The sequence below is a fragment of the Ananas comosus genome, linkage group 8 (assembly GCF_001540865.1).
Source record: "Ananas comosus cultivar F153 linkage group 8, ASM154086v1, whole genome shotgun sequence".
Classification (NCBI taxonomy): Eukaryota; Viridiplantae; Streptophyta; class Magnoliopsida; order Poales; family Bromeliaceae; genus Ananas; species Ananas comosus.
The window spans coordinates 6,407,560-6,430,920 of NC_033628.1; the positions used below are offsets into that span (position 1 = coordinate 6,407,560).

Genomic DNA, 23,361 nt, shown 5'->3' on the forward strand with positions numbered 1-23,361 from the left:
ACAGTATGGATCGCCGATTTGGAAACTCCATTGAAAACAACTTACGAGTACAAAGGGTTCTATACTCATAAGGGTATAGTAGCCCTACTCTCTCTCTCTTTCTCTATATATATATATAACTTAAACGGAAGCCAAAGCTAAACCGCCTAAATCAGTTTGTTTCAGTTTCTTGATCATGTGGATTCTGTTTTAGTTTGCAGTTCCATAGAACTTGATTAAACAGGTAGGAACCCAAGCTGCTCAAACATCTACCTCCCAGCACAAAAACCAGTTCTTTTAGCCCTCAAAAGTTAGGTTCAGTTTCTTGATCATGTGAGGTCTGTTTCAGTTTGTTGTCTCATAGAACTGATTAAATAGGTTGGCTAAAATATGAATGAACCCAATCTGCTCAACACCTACTTACAGGAACAAAAGCCAGTTCTTTTAGCCCTCAACTTAATTTTGAGGCATGGTTATGTAAAGAAAACTACAGCTGTGTAGTGCCTACGCCTTGATAGGAATTGGCCAATGGTTAAATTGAAAGACTAGATGATTATGCATAGCAACAACTCAACCAGGGTAACTCATAAAATGAAGATGAAGTTGATACTAAGCAAACTGCAACATTTGAGAGAGATTAGTCCATGAAAATTTCTAAAATAAATAATGCTCATATGCAGGCTTATTGTTTCGAGTATGTGTTTGCTTATGAATGATGATATTACTGAATTTCTATTTTTCAGGTAGCGTGGAAGATCCAATTAAAAAACTCTAACAAAGGAAACCATATACCTAAAATTAGAACTCTATAATGACCTACAGGTGCTCAAAGAACAAGTGTTGCAAGACAGTAAATAATTTATGGCTACCTTCTCTGGAACCTCAAATATAAAAAGTTCGTTCCACTTAGCATGGCCTTTGCTCGTGTCACTACTATTTGAGATCAATGGTTTTACACATCTTGTCCTCGCACTTTGTGGGAACAGCTTGTACTGATCCGAGGCATTACTGTCGATAAGCAATCGCAATGCACAAAAAAAATCATGATTGTTGCCATCATCTACAATTGGTAGTCCCTGCAATTAAGTGGAATCATTTCCAAGATTTTCAACATGAACAGAAGAGTACATAACTAAATAGTAGATGAAATATATGCCTGACCTTAGATTCAAAGATCTGTATGGCAACATAATATCTAGCTTCCTCAGATCTGGACACTACATTCAGCTTATCTGAGAAACTGGGAGGCGGCATCAATACTGAAACCAGATTATCATGTTGTAAGAACTCAACACTATCTTTATCTTGCTCTATTTTTTTCAGATAAACATCACATCCAAGCTTATTTTCAATCAAAACTTTCTGAAAATCATCTTCATTCAACGCAGAATAGGATAGATCATCGTGTCCCCGATTTTCATCGTCTTCCTGTAAAAAAGTACTGAATCAGTTTTTTGATAGCAGATGCAGGAGGTTAAAAACCTTATTTAGAAATCAAGCATGTAATATGACCTCATTTTTCCTCGATGACTTAATCTCTAAATCATCTTGTCTATTCCAGGAAATTAAAGTGTCTGACAAGGTTTCAAGATTTGCTGCACTTAGATTGAGATTTAAGGGAGATATTGCAGCAACACGAAGCCTCTTGCCAACTTTCTGTTGGCTGGTATCATATGTTTCAAGCCTCCACAAGATGAAGAAGTTAAAATTAGGGGGAAGTAAGAAAGAGAATATCTAATGATAAAAACAATTANGTAGATGAAGTTATTTTCTCGACGATATGATATATAAAGCAATAACCTTTCTTGTGACTTTATTCCCTGTCTAGCTCTCTACACCAAAGAAATTCTTGGTTTAGCTTCTTTTCAAATTAAATTCTTAATCTAGACTTATTGTTGCTGCTGGCAAAGAGACGAACGTTTAAGTTGATTTTTCAAGTGACAATGAAGTGGGTGAAATACTAGTCGGATTTTGTGGCTAGTAAACTCCGTCTCTTTATTTTATGTGACAACTCTATTTGTTCTTTCTCTCTCTCTCTCTGCCTGGACACCACATGAACTCAGTTTTGCACACTCTCTTATTGGGCCAAATTATTGCAGAAACCTATAATATTTCCATATTAGTGCACTGCCTTTATTCTTTGTCCTTGTATCTTGGATAAAAACATGGTGCACTGAACCACATATGAACCAGCTGCATAGAATAAATTATTCTTTTTATCTAATGCAAGGATTTAAGTGTGGTATGGGATCGTGCCAAGAATTGGTAGAACGATTTGGTACAGTGTGTGTCATGTCGTATAGTGTGCATCATGCCGTGCCGATGTGCTGATCACAAAAATACCTATGTGCCAACACACTATCACAATAAATATTTATTTTTTTTGGAACCAATATATTATAGCTCAATATATATCTTTATCAAACCTTTGTACTCTATTTGTGTAACTACTTAGTCAGTGGTGGGCTGCGAGCGAAATTTTTGGCGAATTAAGGCATTGTTTGGTTGAGGGATAAAGTGGGAATAGACCACTTTATCCCTCTAATTCATCCAAACACTATAAGAGGGAGTGAGTTTATTTAATCCTCCTCTTAACGTGTTATTCTAGAATAACCCGTTAAGAGGGGGGATTTGTTGTTCCACCCTTTTGGTGGAATAACAAATTTTTTTCTTTATACCTCTACTAATTTAATAAGAAAATATTATTAATTAATATATTATATATATCATTTTATTAACTAATTAGCTAAATTAAAAATTAACTAATTTAATAATAAAATATTAGCTAAATTAATAATTATTTATTAGTGTGTTTATGCAATAACTAATATCTTTATTGATTAATAAATTAATATTTTTACCAACATAACTAATTAATTAATTAATTAATTAATTAATTTACTAATATATTAATTTATTAGCCTAATTTGTTAACTTATTAAATTATTTATAGTTAGATAATTTATTAATTAACAGTACTCATGGTTAATTGATTAATGATTAATTAATCTGGTAATTAATGTATTAATTAACATTTATGATTATCTAATAATATTCATGATAAATTAATTTTTTTAAATTATAAATTTGAGATTTTAAAATTTTAAAATTTAATTTTGATTTTTAAAATTTAAAAGTTTATATTTTAAATTTTAAAATATAAATATAAAATATAAAAATTCTAATTCTAATATAAAGAAAAGAATAATATTATTATTTTTTATTTATAACTACCCACTTTAATTCTTATTCCATCTAACCTAACCAAACGCTATTTTTCTTATTTTCAGGAATAACCCAATTTTCATCCAAACGCAAAATTGATCTAATCCCCGCTTATACCTCAATTTATACCTATCCCCGGAATACCCACTTTTTGCTTATTCTCGAACCAAACGATACCTAAGAGAATAAAATCGAACTCAATAAACAAATTTTGAGACACATCAAACATAAAAATTTACTTTTGCCTTAAAAGATTAAAAAATTGATAAAATTAAAAGTAATTGATACTTAAATTTATTTAATTTATTTGTCATATAATTTATTGCATAATTTTTTGATAGATCTAATAATTTTTTGAAAAATTAATTAAAAAATAATTTTTTCAAATACTTTTTAAAATAATTTTAAAATACTTTTAAAAATTATTTTTTTGTATTTTATTAAAAAAAATTGTAATATGGTCGGAAGAAAGAAAAAAATGTTTTTGTATTTTTAAAATTATAACTTATAAAAAGTTTTATTCTGCATCAGGTGTGGTTATACTTTACATACAAAAAACCTTACAAGTATATTAATTGATGAGTATAATAAGTTATATATAGCAAATATTCATAATTATTTGATTAAAATTTTCAAAATAACACTATAAGAGTTTATTGGAATAAAAAAAACTAAAATAAATTCGTGCCAAAGCGTGTCAGTAGGAGGTCATACGTATCCATCGACACGTAAGCGTACTATGTGTTGGCACGCGAGCGTGCCGGTGCCGTACCGTGCCACGCAGACAACGACACTCCTTCGTGCCACGACACTTTAAACCTTGATTTGGTCCTTTGTTATTACAGTGCCTTAGAGAATTGGTTGCTCGGTTTCTTCTGTCAGATGCTGTTTCATGTGAAATTGGGCGCGACTCAGAAAATTGGGTGCCTAGTTTGGCACCTGAATCTGGCAATTGGCTGAAACATGAAAATTTTTAGTTGGTCTCAAAGTCGATCTCTAATATCAAGCTTTTGACTTCTTTTTGCTCACTTAAGATGTATGTACCCATTTGATTCATGTGTGCTTAGTGAAGAACAGACAGTTCCTTTTAAGTCATTATTTCTCAACTTCATTCTTAGGCTATACCGCTACATAATTTACAATGTACTACTAAACAAAAGAATATCATATGGATAGCTTGTCTTGAACTTGAGCTCTTCAATAACCTTCTTTCTTGATCTTATGGTTTTAACACATGAGTTCTTCAAGAGTTCAAAATGTTAAGAGTAATTAGCAATTAGCGTACTAGTGTAATTATGTATTTAAGGTATAATTCTTATATTTTCCTTATTTGGTTATCCTAGTTGCATTATAGCTAGCTTAAATAGTTATCTAAAGCCTTGTATGCTATATATGTTGAATATAACCCTGGAAGGGTCGGTGTGGCTTTTACCCAATTCTTTGAGGAACTATTAAGATCAAACTCAATGGAAATCATTTGTTCTAAAATCATTATTATTTGTAATCATCAAGATATAATAGTTGATTAAGGTCACTAAGCCAACGTGATATGCTAGTGCAACGTAGGCTAGCACAACAGCGAATATAGAGGGTACGCATAAATGGGACCAAAACATTTTTTTCTTTTCCAACTTTATACTATTGGTGAAGATTGGAGATGAACTGTAAATGGGAAAATTTGCACGCATTTGGTGCGCCATGTGCTATTTTATATAAATTAATATCTTTAAATAAAGACAATCTAAATTAATAGATACAGTGTACAACATCTGGACGGCTTATTTACAAAAAATCAAACCAACAGTATAGAAAGACACATTGTTTGATCCATATGATATTTTGATTTTGAAGCATTTATAATTAGATTTTATAAATGCAATGCGTGACAAATCTGGTGCATGCAATTATTTTTCTCAAGGCAGTGCATTCATGCTTCAATTTTCATTGCAATGCAAATCTTTTTTTCATAAAAACTTTTATGGACGCCCCAAGTATAGGCTATTTTGAAATAGATCACTAAATTATTATCTTTTATCTGAAATTCCTTGATTTTAATTCTTTTAATTTAGTTAGTTCAATTTATTAGGAATTTTGTTATGTCTAATGATGATTCTGTTAAATTGCACTGTTCTTTTTTCCAACTGATGAAATTGCGAATATAATGCCATTAACAATTAATGATCGATAAGGAGTTGTTAATTTTAACAAATGCCCAATTTGATTCACGTGCATGATGCCAAGGGAGGTTTTTTTTTTGTGGGAGAGAGAGAGAGAGAGAGAGAGAGAGAAATGAGTAGACTTGTCACATCTCTATTTTTAGAGCAACCAGCTTAAACCATAATAGTTCGACCTCGATCTCCTTCACTTTCCAGGTCACTTGAAATATTATTGTCTAACTCTCTCTCTCTCTCTCTCTCTCTCTCTCTCTCTCTCTCCTAGTTAGCAGAAATAAGGCTAGACTGAGAATTTGTCTCTCAAAGAGGCTACACTGAGTTTTTCTGGTGTAGAAGGCTACACAGAGAATTAAGTCCGTTTCTGCAGGCAACTATTCGTACACTTGCCTCAGAACTTGATGCTGTGCTGTATGAATGGAAAGCTCCTATTCCCACGCTTTGGCAGGAGCATTTACATAATAATGTAAATTCAGGTACTTTATATCTTAATGTGCGTTAAACTATTGTTTGACCTTCTGTTATTTATTATGAGACTATGCGAATAGTCGTTACATCATATTAACATTGTCAATTATTTGTGGCTTCTTATTTCTAATTTTATTATGAGTGATATTATATGTTTCTAGGACTACGATATGTCTCCAAATTGGAAGAATTTGAGAACTTTGTCGAAAGCATAAGGAAATTTCCATTGCTTCCTGCAACAAGAATGGCAGATTCAGGAAAGCCTATTATACTGTTAATTGACGACATACCTTTCACGAATGGACGGGTTGGTTTTGCAAGATTAAACAGGTGCTTAACAGACTTTACTTGCTGGACTCAAGTTCCAACTGTTATCCTGATTACTCACTACTGCAAACCCAAGTCTATTGATGACATGAAATATGAAGAACTTGAATTATCTCTTGAAAGAGCTGGCGCTCATAAGGTCCTTTTTCCTGTTTAACTTTTTATGAAGTTCCCATATTGTTGGATAAAGCAAATAAAATTCTTGAAGACATTCAATTTAGTTCCAATTAAATAATTTAAATGTTTCAGGTGGCTTTCAAGCCGATCACTGCAAATTCTATCAAGAGAACTCTTCTTAGAGTTTGCAAAGAAGAGAAATGTGATGTGACTACTGAGTCAATTGATCTTATAGCAAAAGCCAGTGGAGGTGACATCAGAAATGCAATAGCATCATTGCAGTACTATTGTCTTAAGCCAGAGAACTTAGTTTCTGCAGTGAGACTAGGATCCACACACTCAGAATCAAATTCTTGTGATCCTTGTTCATTGTTGGATGCAAGGCAGGAAGATAACAGTCTCAATTGTACAATCTCTCTTCCATTTGGAAGGGATGAAACACTTTCATTATTTCATGCCCTGGGAAAGTTTCTTCACAACAAGAGGGAGACATGCAAGAGTGCTGAAGTTGGTACGTAATTATGATTTTGTATTTTGCTTGATATTTAGGGGCATTGTATGAGCTGCACATTGCAGATTCTAGTTGTTAATGTGTCAAAGTAAGTTGATCTTTTGCCTGTAAATCTATTGGTAGAATTTCATCTCTGATATATAATTTGACAAAAGATACTATGTTATCTAGTGCTACCATCCAGATTTGATACAGATAAATGAAGAATTTCCTTTAGCCAGCTCATCATGTTTGTGCTGATCATCTTATCCTTTTAAGGCTGTAACCATAGGGCAGTATGTTATACACATCTTCATTAGGATTTGTCCTAGTTTTCTGCCACGGGGAAAAGGATTGTTTAGACAACTTTTGAATCAATATTTGCTGGTAATAAAATATTGAAAGAAAGAATATAATAAGATAGGAGTTCTGACTGATTGAAGTCAGTTTTCACAATAATGCAAGGTTGATCATCTCATCACTTTTGAAATTAGAGTCATTGTCAGCACATAAGGAGTCTTATTTACTGTTAGAATCAAATTGAAGAGACAAAACTCATCTTCTTGCCCAACCCAAATAAAAGATCAAAGGACAATTCTGCGTAATTTGCCTTTGATGGGCTCACCATCATTATCGTTGCTTTATAATTGAATTATTCGTCGTATTATCCAGAAGAATTTTGATAATGCCCAAGTTGTATTCCACCCATACTTGTAGTGTGGTTTCTTCTATAGAAAAGTAATATTCTGAAGAAGTATCATTATGTATCTATGGTAACCTATTATTACCTGGTAAGTTTTGCTACTCAATGCGCATTTGACATGGGAGAGCTTACTGTTTGCTTTGGTGATTGTACCCCACAGTTTTTTTACAATTGATTTATTTCTTGTTGTCATCATGAAATGTCCTTTTTTTTCTATTCCAAATTGTTTATTTTTAAAGTATGCAGCAGCTGCTTACTATTGTCCTGATGATTTGGAGTGTTCAAAAAGAGAGAAATGTTTCCTTTTACTTAATAAACTAACTAGTGTAGGTGCATTGGTTTTATCTGTCTGACCTGATGGAGATATTGCTGTTTGCTTCACTAGAATCAGATTTGTTCATTCTGCAAGAAAGACTTAGAAGAAATCAGCTGAAAATGGATTCTCCAGAAAAAGTTCTTTCTCAGGTGGATGGGCAAACACAGACTGTTATCGATTTTCTCTTTGAAAATGGTGATGCTCTCTCTGAATTTGCTCTTCATCATTTTCGGATGTGTGCTAGCATCATATTTTTCCTGATACTTTTATCCTACTTCACTTTTTAAGTAGGTTTATTGATTTTTGAATAGGAGATACCTTGAGAGGTATGGGATTATTAAAACTGACATTATTAAAACATCTAGATTGGCCCTGAAAGAAAAGAAGAGAAAAACAACCCAAAACAGAGCATAATAAAATAATATGATTGATATAGCTGATCCCAAGTAGCACTGGAGGCTTAGTTGTTATTGTTACTCATCTAACATGTTTAATACTTGATTTTTTTTTTTTTTTATATGCACCGTAATAAAAAAAATGGATAGTGCAAATGTTGCAGGGATAAATGATACTATTGTGTTTCTTATTCCAAATCATAAGGTTGGCTGACGTGACATAATATATTTTCTAATAATAAAAGGTGAATAACAAGGTCTATGTAGGATTTGAACCTGAGACAATGGTTAGGATCTCCACTGCTATACCATGGCACCATATATGCTTTGTGGTCGTAATGGAACACTTTTTAAAGTAAAGAATAATTGAACTGATCATACTGTTAATCGAGCCAAAACTGAATTGATTTTCTATTTCAGTTTGTTTTTTCTTTATTTTTTTTATTTTTTTTTATCAATTGATTTGTGATTCCTACTTGAAAACTGATAAATTAGGCTTAATCTGAATTGTTGTTAGCAAATGAGTGAAAGTGGGGGCCAACTAAGCACAAAGTGAACAACCATGGACAAACACCCCGTAATTCAGATGCTTCTTAATTTCTCATTGCCTCTTTTAAGTCAAACTTTATCTCGAAATCAGCTCTAAATCCGTATATGATCATGCTGCCAACTTTCTTCTTTTCGAATGTTGATGCAATTGACCTTTCTTCTTTCTTTACTTTTTTTTTTTTCAGTTCTTGATTTCATAAATGATGAAGCTGTTGATGATGCGGGACTTGTGGCTTCCTATTTAAGTGATGCAGATTGCCTTCTTTGTGGTGGTGTACAACCATCATTGCATAGGGTGACAGGTGAGAGGCATAAAACAGAAAGTTTAACGCAATCAATTGCTGTTTCAGTTGCTGCACGTGGAGTACTCTTTGGAAATTCACAGCCTTCTTCAAGGTCTAGTTTCATTTTATCTACTTTTCCATTGACTTACTGAGATTGAAATTAAAGCTTCTTATCAGAGATCGTCATTTACAGGTGGCATCCTATCCGTAGTCCAAGAATTTGGCAAATTGAACAATCTTTACGATATAGTGAGGTAAGTCACTATAATATCCAATATTCTTTGCTCTCTTGTTCTTAAAGGTTGCATTTGGTTTGGGAACAGATATTGGGGATAACTTTTTTGTTCCCTAGAATTAGGAACAAGGTTTAAAGTGCCGTGGCACGGGGGCATGCCGCTGTCTGCCTGGCACGGTACGGCACCGGCACGCTTCCGTGCCGACACATGGTACGCTTGCGTGCCGATGGATACTCACGAGTCACGATCTCCTACTGGCATACTTTGGTACGGACTTATTTCAATTTTTTTGGTTCCAATAAACTCTTGTAATGTTATTTTGAAAGATTTAATCAAATAATTCTGAATATTTGCTATGTATAGCTTACTATACTCATCAATTAACATATTTGTAAGTTTTTTTGTATGTAAAGTACAATTATACCTGATGCAGAATAGAAATTTTTACATGTTAGAATTTTTAAAATGCAAAGACATTTTTTTTTCTTTTTTTCTTTTGACCATATTACAGCCTTTCTTTTATAAAATACAAAAAAAATAATTTAAAAAATTATTTTTAAAAAATTATTTTAAAAAGTATATGAAAAAAATTATTTTTTAAATTTATTTTTTAAAAAAATTAGTAGATCTATCAAAAAAATTAAGCAATAAATTATATGACAAATAAATTAAATAAATTTAAGTATCAATTGATTTAATTTAGCTTTTAATTTTATCAGTATTTTCAATTTTTTAGCGCAAAAATAAACTTTTATGCTTGATGTGGCTCAAAATTTGTTTATTGAGTTTGATTTTGTTCCCTTAATTCGCCAAAAATTTCGCGGTGCGACAAATTTTGATAAAATAATTTGTGAAGAAAAAATAGATATCTGTGGTGGAAGCAGAGGGCTCGAACAAATCTTTTGTCCATATATTGATAAACAAAAAAATTAAATTATAATTTTTTTGACTTACCTAATAAGTAAATTTTCGATTTGCAATGTCTTTGGAGGGGCGTGGAGTATATATGATGCTTTGGATATCCCAAAGAACAAAAAAAAAAAAAAACAAAAAGAAAAAAAAAGTGAAAAAAAAAAATAGCAATGCCGGCACGGCAGTGTGCCGTGGCACGCTGCACCGTGCCACTCTGTCTCGTGTGGTATGGTGCTGCGTGCCGTGGCACGGAGGGGGGTTTGAGACCCCCCTGTATCGTGCCACACGGCCACCTTCTTGGTGGCATGGTACACACGGGGCGGCACTTTAAACCTTGATTAGGAATATCCTGGAATAAGCTAAAACAAGTTCAAATCGTGTTTAGATTATTTTTCTTATTCTTCTAGGATATTCTTGATAGTATTTTGATGGACAAGCCGGAAAAGTGCAGGGAAATGATTAAAAAAAAAAGCAAAACCTTTTTCCCTTTTGTATTAGTTAAAGATGGAAGAAGGCGATGGAAAAAACTAGTGTTCCAGTCCAACAAACTAAGCGAGAGAGAGAGAGCTATTTTGTTTTATTGTTATTTGTGCACATGGCATGTAGATTTTGTATGTGTCTTAGAAATAAGTGTAGTAGCTAGCAGTAAATATATTAATAGTAGACCTTGGAAAGCTAAATTATTTTGTGAAGGAAAAAAAAAGCTTTTTGTTTGCATAAGGGAAGTTGTCTTATATCTCTCTGCATAAGGTACTCAAGAGAGAGAGAGAGAGAGAGAACTTGAGATCTTTGATACATGGATGTGTCTGCGCTGGATTCGGACGTCGGACATGCAGCGGACACACGAGTAACGATCATCATCTGCACATCCCAAATAGGCACAAAGGAAAAAAAAAAGAAAAAGTTGGCTGCAGATACGGACGCCAGATGTCACGCCCCGGGACCGCTACCAATTTGGTCCGGCCCGGGCGCGTCGAACAGACGCCGAACGGACAGGACCTACCCCATCCGCCCAAGGCAAACCAACCGATCATGTATAAGAATTTACCCAGGAATCAATTCATAAATACATGATCAAAAGCACCACCAGTGCAACAAGACGAGAGCAAGATACAAGTATAAAACATATACAAGTACATAAAGAGAGAAGAGCTATCTATTACATTCATTTGACTTAATACATTCAATTACATCTTTTACATTCTTCCAAAATATAAATACAATCACTCCACCTCACCCTATACAACATCTACTCTCAAATACAAAAAGGGTGATGGCTAATGCAAAAGGGAGGTAGCTAATGCGACTAAAGCGCCGGGCCCTTACCGCGATCCTCGCGCTCACCGGGGACACCCGAACTCGAACCTGTAGTAAAATGGGGGTGAGAACTAACTTCCTTAGTTCCCAGTGGGTTCGGCCGCCGACTCCGCCGATCTCCCCACTAGGTCCAAGCGGGCACAAGTAGATATACCAATAGATAGGTAATAAGAAAAGCTGTAAATGACGGGAAATAAGCTACTCTACTATGCCCAATCATGAATATATGATGCATGTCCAATGAATTGATAAGCGACTAACCGGTCGTCATGCCAAAGGTAAAGCTAAGTACCTATTCATCGATCTTATTCACTTGTTTTTATTTTTAATCTCGTGGCTTCCCTGAAGGGGCCTACTGCTCACTAGCCATCTCGAAGGTAGGGAGGGTCAACTCGCACTACGAACCGAGACCGTCTGTCGGGGCCTAAATAGGCAAACCCTTGGGACCCAAAATAGGCGATCCCACGTGACCAACATCCGGAGCGCACTACTTGTGTGGGGCTTCCATCACAAGATTTAGAAACAGACCGTGAGCATGATCCAATCCTCGTCTCGAGAATGCCCTATCCTCTAGGGTTACAATCATCATATAGTCCGTAGTTTTCACATACACTATTAACTAGATTGTCCGTTTGTTCGCTATCGACTAGATGCCACTCGTTCATGGTTTACTATTGACTAGATGCCACTCGTTCTTTGTTCATCATTAGACTAGCCATTGAGCCCATCATTTTCTCTACACTATAGGATTCATAAGACTCGACCCAATCCTCACCGATCCTCTATATCAAGTATCCAATACATGCTACGATATCATCAAGGAAGGCATAAGGAAAGGCAATGCATAATAATCCTATGATGCAATAATACAAGATGCAGAATCGAAATATACTAAGACATAGGAGGGAGCCCGATTGCTTCGGGATGGACACCACCCACCTCTTGGCGATGCGTAGTAGAAAGCTCGACGTTGCGGTTCTTGCACGCCGCTTAAACTCCTCGGGGCAAAGCGAGCCCTCGAGTACCCGATTCGGCGATAACTCCGCACCCGCTCGTCGGATCGGCAAACCGTCTTCGCCGACGCGTTTCGAGACCTAGCAATTTGGTTTACGACCTATTAAGATAGATCAAAACCCTAAATTTCCCAAAATCCCAATCCGTGCCCTAGAATGGCGACGAGAAGGAAATCCATGGTGCGAGCTTCGATTTTGAGCTCGAACCATCTATTTATTCCCAATAGGTTCCATTTGAACCAATTCTAAACCATAAAAACCCAAAACCCTAGAATTTCCATTAAAGGGTTGGAAGCTTACCTCTAACCTAAGCTTCAAGCTTGTCCTAGGTTGAAGGAGAGAGAGAAGAAGACCCTCTTCTTCTTCTTCTTGGACTTCTCCTTCTACTTCTTCCTCTTTTCCTTCTTTTCTTTCTTCTCTTTCTTCTTCTCCTTCTTTCCTTTCTTTCCTTTTCTTTTCTTTTCTTTCCTAGAGAGAGAAAAGAGTGAGAGAGAGAGAGGGGGAAGAGAGCAACTAAGGGAGAGAGAGGGGTCCCCAAGCCCTATTAAAGGCCATTTTGCAAATAGCCCCCTCGACTTTTCATCTTTAGAATCAGCCCTCTCTGGGCATTTTCGCAGTGAGGGACCGGTCCCAGCTCGGAGAGACCGGTCCCCGAAGGCTGCCATATCGAGCAGAGGGGATTTCGCGTTCGGGAACCGGTTCTTGCTTGAGAGACCGGTCCCCGGGAGACCGGTCCTTGTCCGAGAGACCGGTTCCCGAGAGCTGAGTTTTCGGGACTTAGCCAATTTTCGGCTATTTTCGCTGGGCCAACGTTCGGGAACCGGTCCCTCACCACCAGGGACCGGTCTCATCAGAGACCCCCGCAGCCCAGCCTGATGGAACCGGTCCCTCCCTGCCAGGGACCGGTCCCCGAGAGCATTTCTGCTCCAGTGCAAGTTTTGCACTTGGTGCTCTCGCGGGCCCTTCCTTAATGCACTTTATGCATTATAAACACCTTCGGACTTTCCGAAGCCTACGCACTCAACAACTAGTCGATTCTGGTCGAAGTCTAATCCTCGAGTTTCGAGAATTCACTTCCTTACACCAGACATGCAGCAGACACACGAGTAACGCTCATCATTTACACATCTCAAAATAGGCACAGAGAAAAAAGAAAGAAAAAGATTGCCTGCTGCTGGTGTATCCCTCCTCCATATAATACATCACAACCAATATTCAACGAGTCATTGTTCAAAATCAAAATCTAAAATATGTGATCTAGAATATTTAAGAGGCCTAGTACAAAAAGTCATAAGTTTGGAATATTATTACATAGGCATTAAGTGGTTCCAAAAATCAACGGTAGTGAAAGTTCAGGCATTTGATTTACAAGAAATCGGTCTCCATAATACATGTAATGAATATTATGAATTGGTTCATGCTACATCTTTATAACGTATAGAATTAGAGTTTATTTATCATATTTAGAATATTAATTTGTACAAGATGAATTTAGATTCTTATATTAAAATAAATTATTTTATTTGTCGTGATGACCTAATATTTTTGAAGTTGAGTCACCATGTTCGACTCATGTATGTCTTGTGTCTCGTGCTAGCGTCCATGCAAACTAGCATGAGATAATTCGATAGAAGGGTAGGAGATCCTGGATACAATGATGGTGTTCCAATGAGAGGAGGTACAACAAGTTTGTTGGGATGTGGTATGCTGTTTAGTAGATTCTCTTCAAATTAGGCGTAATAAATAAATTATTTAGGAGTTGTAGAAGATGGTGGATGAACTAGATAATAGTGAGCTGTGGATATTGTGATGTGTGGAGTCGTTTCTCTTTTTGTGGGCTCTTCCTTTGTTTAAGATATGCTTGTCGAAAGTAGAAATTAATTACTTCAACTCATACTCCCTTTCTCTACTGTTTGGTTCCTCGCAAAATTGTGGAAAAAAGTTTTTTAAGAAAAAAAATTCATGGAAAACTTCTTTTCCAATTTGTCACACGTTTGGTTTGAAGGAAAATAAGCATTTTTGGAAATCTTTTTTTCTGTATTTCATGGAAAACTAGTATTTTAGTTTTTCCCTTTTTTTTAGTAAAACGAAAACACTAGTTTTCCATAAAATATGGAAAAACAAGTTTTCCATAAAAGCTTGTTTTCCTTAGAATGAAGCGGACGGAAAATTGGAAAAATGGTTTTTCTTGGCAAAAATTTCTCTTGGAATTTTTTTTCCCACGCTTTTCGAGGAACCGAACAGCTCAAGTCAAAAGAATGCATACACATTTTATTTATACTTATTTTACCATAATATATGCTATACTTAATTTTTAAATGAATACATTACAAACTACAAAAAACTTGGTGTAGCAAGTTTCCTTCGTTATAAAGGGCACAGGGACGGAAGATGAGAATAGGTATGCAGAGAAAGACAACGGAGGGGTGATGAAAATTGGAAGAACATTGTTTGGACTTAACATTCTGCGGTGGAGAGGGGTGACCAGCTCTCCGTTTGGTGCCCGTTTAGATGCATGAACATGTTCCTTGGCATATCTCTTTTGTTTCGCGGAGGGGTGTGTGGTAACCAGTCTATCATGATGTCTACAACTTCACAGCTTATGCAGTTCCCATGTCATTCTTTTTGGAATATTGTAAATCATCTTTGTTGGTGAAATACATTCCTGAAAATCATTATCATGAGGACCTTTCAATAGATTGTTTGATATTTTAATGTCAAAAGAAAATCTCCAGACGGTCGGAGTCATCAATAAATAACTTGTTCCGACATCCAGAAAGGCCTTTTATATGTATTGGTATATAATTTTGCGAAGTAGTGAGAATTTGGTTCAGTTCTCACTATTGGAGTGTCAGTTGTCCCACGAGAAAATGTCTATTTTCCTTTCTCACCTTGTTAACTTATCTTGAAATTGCTATATCATATCTGAAATGAGATTTTTCCCTTTATTTTTCTTTTTCTTCTTTTTCTTCATTAACTTCAATGAGTACATCTAATTTTAGATTATTCTTTAGCAACCTCATGATGCTGACTGTTGAGGAAATATGGCCAGGATAATGATTAACCAAGCATCCATCAGTTTTTTTTTTCATTCTGCAACTAGGCCTAATTATTGTCTCTCTTAGTTAGCCTTTATGGAACTTTTGATGTTGTCTTTATACGACTACTGATGTTGAAAAATGCAGGTTCAGATTTTTAAGAAGAGATTTGAAAACTCAAGAACCATTGGCTCATATAGCATCTCCGCAATCGCTACTGATTTCAGACCCACTATGAGATGGCTCGATTCTCAAAAAGCTGTAGGTGTGCATACAAGCAAGAAATGCTTTCAACATCCAGATGATATCGTAGATGACTCGGATCTGATGGATATAAGTGATTACGAAGGAAATGAATCTGACATAATTGAACTAGATGAAATTGAAGATTGGTAGAACACTATTGCTGTCTTTTATCCCTGAAACTGCTGGCAAATGGAGCTGAAAATTGCTAAGGCCTGACTCTGATGCTGATAGTCTCTGCATGAGGATTCAAGTCAACCGTATGTATGTTTTGCTCAGGAATTTTGCAGAAGCTTGGTTCTATAAGTATGCAATGAATTAGTTAAGCCATCTAAAGATGATGAAGCATCTTTGTTTGGAAAAAAATGCAACATCAGTTAACGCGCAGAGCTTCAGGTTTTCTTGAGGACTAGCTTTTTCGGAATGACTTCATACAGCTGATGTGCTATGTGCAAGTAGATAGGTTGTACATAGAAACTGAGAGGAAAGGTTGAGCGGGGATGTGCCTTACATGTTATTGCCTTAGACGCTGCAGATCTGATGAGACGTGTGAAGTTACGCTGATATGTATAATGATCATAATATTATGAATTCTTAAGCCTTCTGCTATCTATATTTATATGTTCTAACAAATCATCCTCGAACAGAGGGAAAACAAGCCTTAACAATTGCCAAGTGCGCGCTCATATGTAGGCCCTCCTGTTCTTTGGTGTTACAATTGTTTCGTATTGGATAGGAAAGGGCTTTGTGTGTGTGTGGTTATGAGGAATAAGAGCTTTAATACAAACTAGTAACTTCAGCTTAAAGATTTTGTCTATCGCTTCGGCCTCATGCCTAAGCAATATCATTGGGTTAGTCCATTACCTATGGTACCGGAGAGTTATTGCTTGCTAAAAGTGTGAGAATTATAAATGCCGTGGGCCAAAGCCCTACACCATGGGCATGGAGGGAGCCATCTTTGGAGTGACACATAATCTCGTCATCTTGGATTGTATGTGATTGGACCAGACAAGAATGTTAGGTCCTAAATGATGAGAGTTTGTGGCGCATTGTATTGGATAGGAAAGGGCTCACATGGGCTAATAGTCCCCCAACAAGTTGTGAGTACTATTTGGTTAGATCATTACGTGCCTTTTGTTAAGACAAATGGGTTTGCTCAACTGAGAATATTGTTGCTGAAAGTCATTAGAAAGGAGGACTAGTGTAGTCGCCAACCTATAGGATCATAAACCACATGTAGGTACCAGAAGGGTACTACTAGTCTTCTAACTTTTGGCGAAGCTTTGCTTGAGTCATCGTACATTGAAGTTTGATGTTAAAGACCTCAGTTTTTCACCTTGTGCATTTGTACATTCACGTATTAGCTCTTACCAACCTTTTATATCATCTTATCTTATATTTAAATCCTACCACCTCCGGTTATACTTTTTCTTCTTTTCCTATTTGGAAATTGGACCTTCAAATTGAAGGTACGAGAAAAATGGAAGTTGGGACGGATTTGAAGCGTATGAACTTACAAGCATACTGGTTGTAGGCAAAAAGTTTTACTGCATGGTAACTACTAATGAAATGTTGTTGAAAGGATAGGAGTTAAAATGAAACATTGTTAAAATATGTCGCAAATGTTGAATTTAAAAACTCTAGGACTAAATAAAATTTCGGTTGAAGTTCAGAAGCCAGTAGCGCTATTTACCCTTGCCAAATAATTTTAACTTAATTTTCATCAGTGAATGAAAGAACTACTTGCCGTGAAGAAGCCACTATTTTAACTTGCAGCGAGATAGAGGTGAAAACTACTGAATTGTACGAAATAACTTTTATTCATATTTTCTTTTAACTTTTTACAAGGATATATATATANATATATATATATATATATATATATATATATATATATATATTGATTCTAAGGCATTTCTAGAATCAAGCCATTATATAAATCAATTCCCAAATTATAGAATCTAATTTAGGAAAGTGTAATCACATATAGTTTCAGCCTTATTTAACACTCCATCTCAAGTTGGTACATGGATGTCCCACATGCTCAACTTGTCTAAAAAGTTTAAGAATACTCGACTTGAAACTGCTTTGGTGAGAATGTCGGCCAGCTGATCCTCTGATCAAATCTTAGGCAATTCCACGATCTTTCTATCCATCTAGGCAATGTTTTACTTTGAGAAAGTACAATTAAATTTATTTTAAAATTAATTATTATATAATTTATTTGAAAAGTATCATTACCTTGAAGGATGGTTTTATTTCTAAAGAATGGTAAATTGCACAGCTTATATATGATAAGGAAGTCATCAAATTTGATGCAAATTAGAGGTTAGAGAACCAAGAGTATATATGGCACTTGTGATTGGGTTGTATCGGTACGGATAGGATAAACAGATTGACTAATAATGGTTTTAAGTTTTTAATTTAGAGCCATATCTAATCTATGAGTCCAATTCCAAATTGATATAACTAAATTATCATTTGCGGGACAAAGTATAGTAGACGGTAGATACTCACCTTAATACATAGTGATGTATATTGATCACATGATGATCATCGATGATTCTGTAATTTTTTATTACTTTTACTAATGAAGATCATAGTACAGTATGTGGATCTTATAGATCACGAAACTAAGTATTTTGAAGAGTTCAAAGAAAATTCAAAAGTAAAGTTAAGCACAAGAGAGGGTATTAATACTCATCGATTAGATCGAGTAGGTTCATTACATCACCTCTAGTATATCGATATTGCTTATAGTCTCCTTTTAATACTTTTTGATATTTCAAATGAGAAGTCGTATCTTGTAAGACATGGTACAAGTTAAAATTAACTGTGTAATTGTATTATTATTCACTCTACAGATGTGCTAATCTTGTCAATGTATTTCCACCAAGAGTAGCCCCTCTGAAATTTTTGCCTACAATATCGCATAAGATACGAAAAGATAGAAGGCAATTATTATGGCTTGTAGATATTCATCATTTATTTTCGGAACGTAAAATAGATGTATGGATACTGCATTTAGTGTATATAGACTCAATCAAACTCAAAGAGTTGAGATATTACATTTTCTTCCCAAAAAGAGATTTCTGTTAACATAATTATTTTTCGATAAGAAGTTTATTATGAAAGAAGTAATGGGAGGAATCTATATGGCTCAACAAAGTGTTTATTTAGTCGTGAGTCTATAAGTCTAGATTAGCTACTTATACACATAAGATCTATGATATTTTCTCAATCTCAGATCAAATTGGATTTGATAATGAGGTATTGGAAGAAATTGTTCTTCTAAAAGGATAAGAAGAAATGATATGAAATATCGATCCGAGAAGATGATGCATACAAGCAAATTTAAATGGATGTTGTATAAATCTTAAATTCTTGACTCTCTGTAAGGCATGGTACCTTATGAGTCTTTAGAATTAAAGATTTGTATAAATAAAAGGTAAAGACCTAGTCTTTAGAATTAAAGATTTGTATAAATAAAAGGTAAAGACCTTTGAAACCCCATTACCAATAAAATGTTGTGGTCAAAGAAAGAGAAAGTCTCGACTACAATGACAAATTTTTGGTGGATATCATAATCCATTTGTTTTTGCTTATTACACATGGTGATATGAGATACCATAGTTGATCCTTAATCTATGTTATTAAGGAAAGCTACTGTCGGGAACAGTGAAAGAATTTTTTCACAAACTGTAAATAAATCTAAACATCTATTTGGAAATATGACGTTTGCTTTAAAATGCAAGCAAAATGTTTGATGCATCAGAAGTATGGACGAGTCAAAAAGTGTACACAAGAAATAGTGGGAGCACAAAATGTGCTTTACGTATTGTACGTATTGATATTTGAGAAACTTAATCAATATGATAATATTGGTTGTCAAGAACTTCTTGATGAAAAATTTAGCTATATATTTTCATCGAAAGAATGCGGGTCTATAGAGATAGATCTGATAAATTGATTGGATTGTGTACATAGGATATTATATTGAAGAGGTCAACAAGATTGAATTCGAATGAGAAACATATTATCCATTGGGAGGAAGTCGTCTCTAACAGTATGTGTGACATACTAAGAAAGGTTGCACTTTTGTGGGGTCCTTTATGATTCGATATTTGGAACCTATACGTGTATTATTCTATGTACAATGATTAATACAGTAAATGTTAATGATAGAAATTATCTGATGCTTGTGAAGCATTGACACTAAAGAGAGAAAAGAGAGATTTCATGAAATTGTATTAGAGTTGATATTGCTTGAAGAGTTCAAGCAAGATAACATGAATGCTAAGTGTGGAACTGCATGAGATGTACTATAGAATGTATTCTGATTCATGGAGTTTAGAACTCCATATGGTTCATATAGAACCTAGGTCTCATCAATGATCCAGATGTATTTAGTGAATGAAAATAATTTATACTCCCAATAATATTACTAAGTAGAAAATAATAATCATGAATAATTCGGTGGATGCACTAGCTAAAAAGCTTACTCTCCAAGGATTGAAGAGTTACTCGCCAAAAGCCAATCTGGTGACACTAGCTTAAGGGTATTTATGTATTAATCGTTTATAATTCATAATATGAGGGCATATATTCTATTCATGTATATTGTATAGCAATGCAATAATGACATGAATCGTCCATAGAGTCTTTGTTTGAAAAGACATATTTCTAAGAGTTAGGAATTTGAGATATGTACTTTCTGTACAAGACTCTTTAAATGCTCCTAACCAGAGGAATATTACAGGGATGGTAATATTCCAGATAGGCCGGTGTATGCTATGTTTCTAATTGAGGTGACGAATCTTAAGTCACTAGTGTAGGGATATTAGAATAAGCATACAGGTGCTTGTTAGAGAACAAGTACACTGAGCGTGACTATTTAGTTGAACAGTCACATGGTTTCATGTTCGCCAGTGACAAATTCATTGCTACAAGTTGTGTGAAGTACTCCTCAACCTGAGGCATCATAGTTGTTTCACATATAGGTTGCTACTGTTTGACAATACTAATGCTTAAACTCTAGACATGGGTCTATGTTCGGTACTGATTGGCTATAATGATTTATGCGGGGAGGCATGTGAATGCGCAATAAGGAATCTAACTCTCATGCAATGATGAAAGAGAACGTCCTATGCAGTCTATTGGACTTGACTCGAAAAGCCGCTAGCCAAGGTACATGGTATATGGAAAGAGTTTCCAACTGTGTTGCCATATTGAGTTGATTTCAAATATTCTAGTCATACGGTTAAATGATAAGGTTTGGCGAGTAACAGTAACCTTAGTTCGATTAGGACGTTGTATGTTGGAAGGAATTAATCACACTGTAACTGTAAGTGGAAAGGTTCATTTTTCATCACCATTCTAGATTGTCGTGATTTACTGCTAGGTGTCACTCACGTCTGACGATGAGAGAATATGAATGATTTGAATTGAATTGTTCTTGTTTATCAATTAGAAGAGTTCTAATTAAATATCAAAGAGTTTGATGTTGAGCTCCATTGCCGAATAGTAATGAAACTATGTGCTCACACACATTAGGAATTGTATGCGCCTGAATCATTTGGATGAGAGTTGTTCACTAAAGAGTTTAGTGTAAGCGATGAAAATAGAAAGAAACTGCTTAATTAAATTAGATTTGATTATTCAATTCGGTTATAACCGATAGTCCTAATTAGATTAGGCTAGCAGAATCAGTTTGAGAATTTTGTGCATGATTTAAATTTATCCCTTTAATCATAAAATATTTAAATAAAATTTAAATATTTATTAAGGAATCTTATTGGATAAGAATAAAATTAGATAAGATCTAATTAGATAGGGAGAGATTAATTTTAATTTCTAATTGAATTAGAGAATAATTAAATATTCATAATATCTTATGATATAAGATTTTTACTAGATTTGATTTAGTTGGATAAGCATGAATATTTAATCGTTAAATTTTATTGGGGAGAGAGAAAATCTTATTAGATAAGATTTTATGAAATAAGATTTTATATATACATATATAGATTTATATGTATGTATGAANTGAATGTGAAAAATAATAATAAAAAATAAATAATAAGGGAGCCGTATGGGATCATATGCCGTACTGATGGAGGTACTTTAATTAAGATGCCATGCACCTTAATTAAAGAGATTAATGCATATACGTATAGAGATCAATCTCTCTTCGATTTCTCTGCCACGCGCGTGTTTCTCTTCGATCAAGTTCTCTACTCTTCATCAACTAGTGGATCATGAAGGGATTGCTAGCACCGTCCAGATGGTCCGTGACTCATCCGGTTCATGAGACGAGGATCGATCGGGTATACGCCGATTCCACGTGGTTACGCGTAGAGGCCGGGCACGTGCGCTGCTAATCGGAACTTCTATTCGTCATATTCAGTTTCAATCGTACAGTAGATCAAGAGACCTTAACTGGTTTACGGTAATATCTCTAAACATAAAGAGTTTTCATTTAGATTAAATTTTTGCATAGTAATATGAGAATGATCCGCCGGCAATGGTTTGATTTATTGGTTTTTTAGTTTTCATATGTGATGTGTATTTGGCTTCCGAAAAATTTTAAAATGCGAAATTATCTTCCGCTGCATTTTCTCTGATGTGCCGGTTAATTTCTAACAACATCTATCTTTAAATTAGGAATTTGAGTATGAATAATCTTAGGGGGCCGATGCCTAGTGAATTTGGGAACCTAACAATGTTCAAGTCATGTAAGCTTCCCATTCCTGAATTTTGGAACCCATGAAATGTTCTGCGTTTTTATTATTTCATCTCCTAGATTTTCCAACTCACATTGCGTTATATAGTGATCTATCATACAAAAACCTATTTAGTAAAATCCCTGGAGAATTGGGGCAGCTGCAGAATAGAACATTGCAACTTTGTAAGTCCCACTTTCTTTATATTTTTTATTTTGTCGTGAAAGTAAAACTTTTATTTTGTGAATTATTTTAACAAACTTGTCATGAATATGTAGGATTTAAATAACAACAATTTGTATGGAGATATACCTACTCAGTTAACCAACTGCTTTAACTTAATTTCATTGTAAGTCTTTTTCTATTTCAGCATCATTTAAAAAATACATATATTTACATCAACTTTAAAATTACATGGTTGGCCATCTTGTTTTAATTTCAAGAACCTCTATTAAAACAAATTTTCTGGACGTCCCATTGTTGAAGCACTTTTCAAAGTTTTCTCCAGAAAGGTATTAAAGACACTAAATTTTATCTCTTCCCTTATTTTTTATCAAGATCGATCTTTTTTTTTTTTGATACATTTTTTCAGCTTCTTGGCAATCCAATGTCTATGGTTACTGTAGAACACAACGGAAGTATTTGTTCGTACCTTTTTGCGGAAGCGATTTGCGCTAGAACGCAACGAGCTCGGATTGTAGGGGTTGATTCACGTGTCTTCGAATCGTCCACGAAAATCTTCTATCGCTCCAAACTCACGGTAGATCGAACTACAAACGAGCACGATCTCCAATCCATCATTCAAGACCACCTAGAATAATAGGTTAATTGAGAATGTGGTTTTACGATTCTCTCT

The 23,361-nt window shown here is 34.8% G+C and overlaps 1 protein-coding gene across 6 annotated transcripts in view; it reads left to right on the forward strand.

Annotated features, from left to right (window-relative positions):
• Nucleotides 1-16,398, forward strand: part of LOC109713859 (cell cycle checkpoint protein RAD17) — a 32,287-nt gene extending 15,889 nt beyond the window's left edge. For 2 of the 6 annotated variants that reach the window (XM_020238109.1, XM_020238113.1), the window contains exons 6-12: nucleotides 5,746-5,851; nucleotides 6,005-6,309; nucleotides 6,420-6,798; nucleotides 7,866-7,991; nucleotides 8,926-9,136; nucleotides 9,218-9,278; nucleotides 15,688-16,398. In XM_020238109.1, the coding sequence (XP_020093698.1) occupies nucleotides 5,746-5,851; nucleotides 6,005-6,309; nucleotides 6,420-6,798; nucleotides 7,866-7,991; nucleotides 8,926-9,136; nucleotides 9,218-9,278; nucleotides 15,688-15,936 (1,437 nt within the window). In that variant the 3' untranslated portion in view covers nucleotides 15,937-16,398. Of the gene's footprint in view, nucleotides 1-5,745; nucleotides 5,852-6,004; nucleotides 6,310-6,419; nucleotides 6,799-7,865; nucleotides 7,992-8,925; nucleotides 9,137-9,217; nucleotides 9,279-9,376; nucleotides 9,528-14,856; nucleotides 15,668-15,687 lie in introns of those variants that run through there. The other 4 variants (XR_002217189.1, XM_020238111.1, XM_020238110.1 and 1 more) reach the window with 4 other exon arrangements.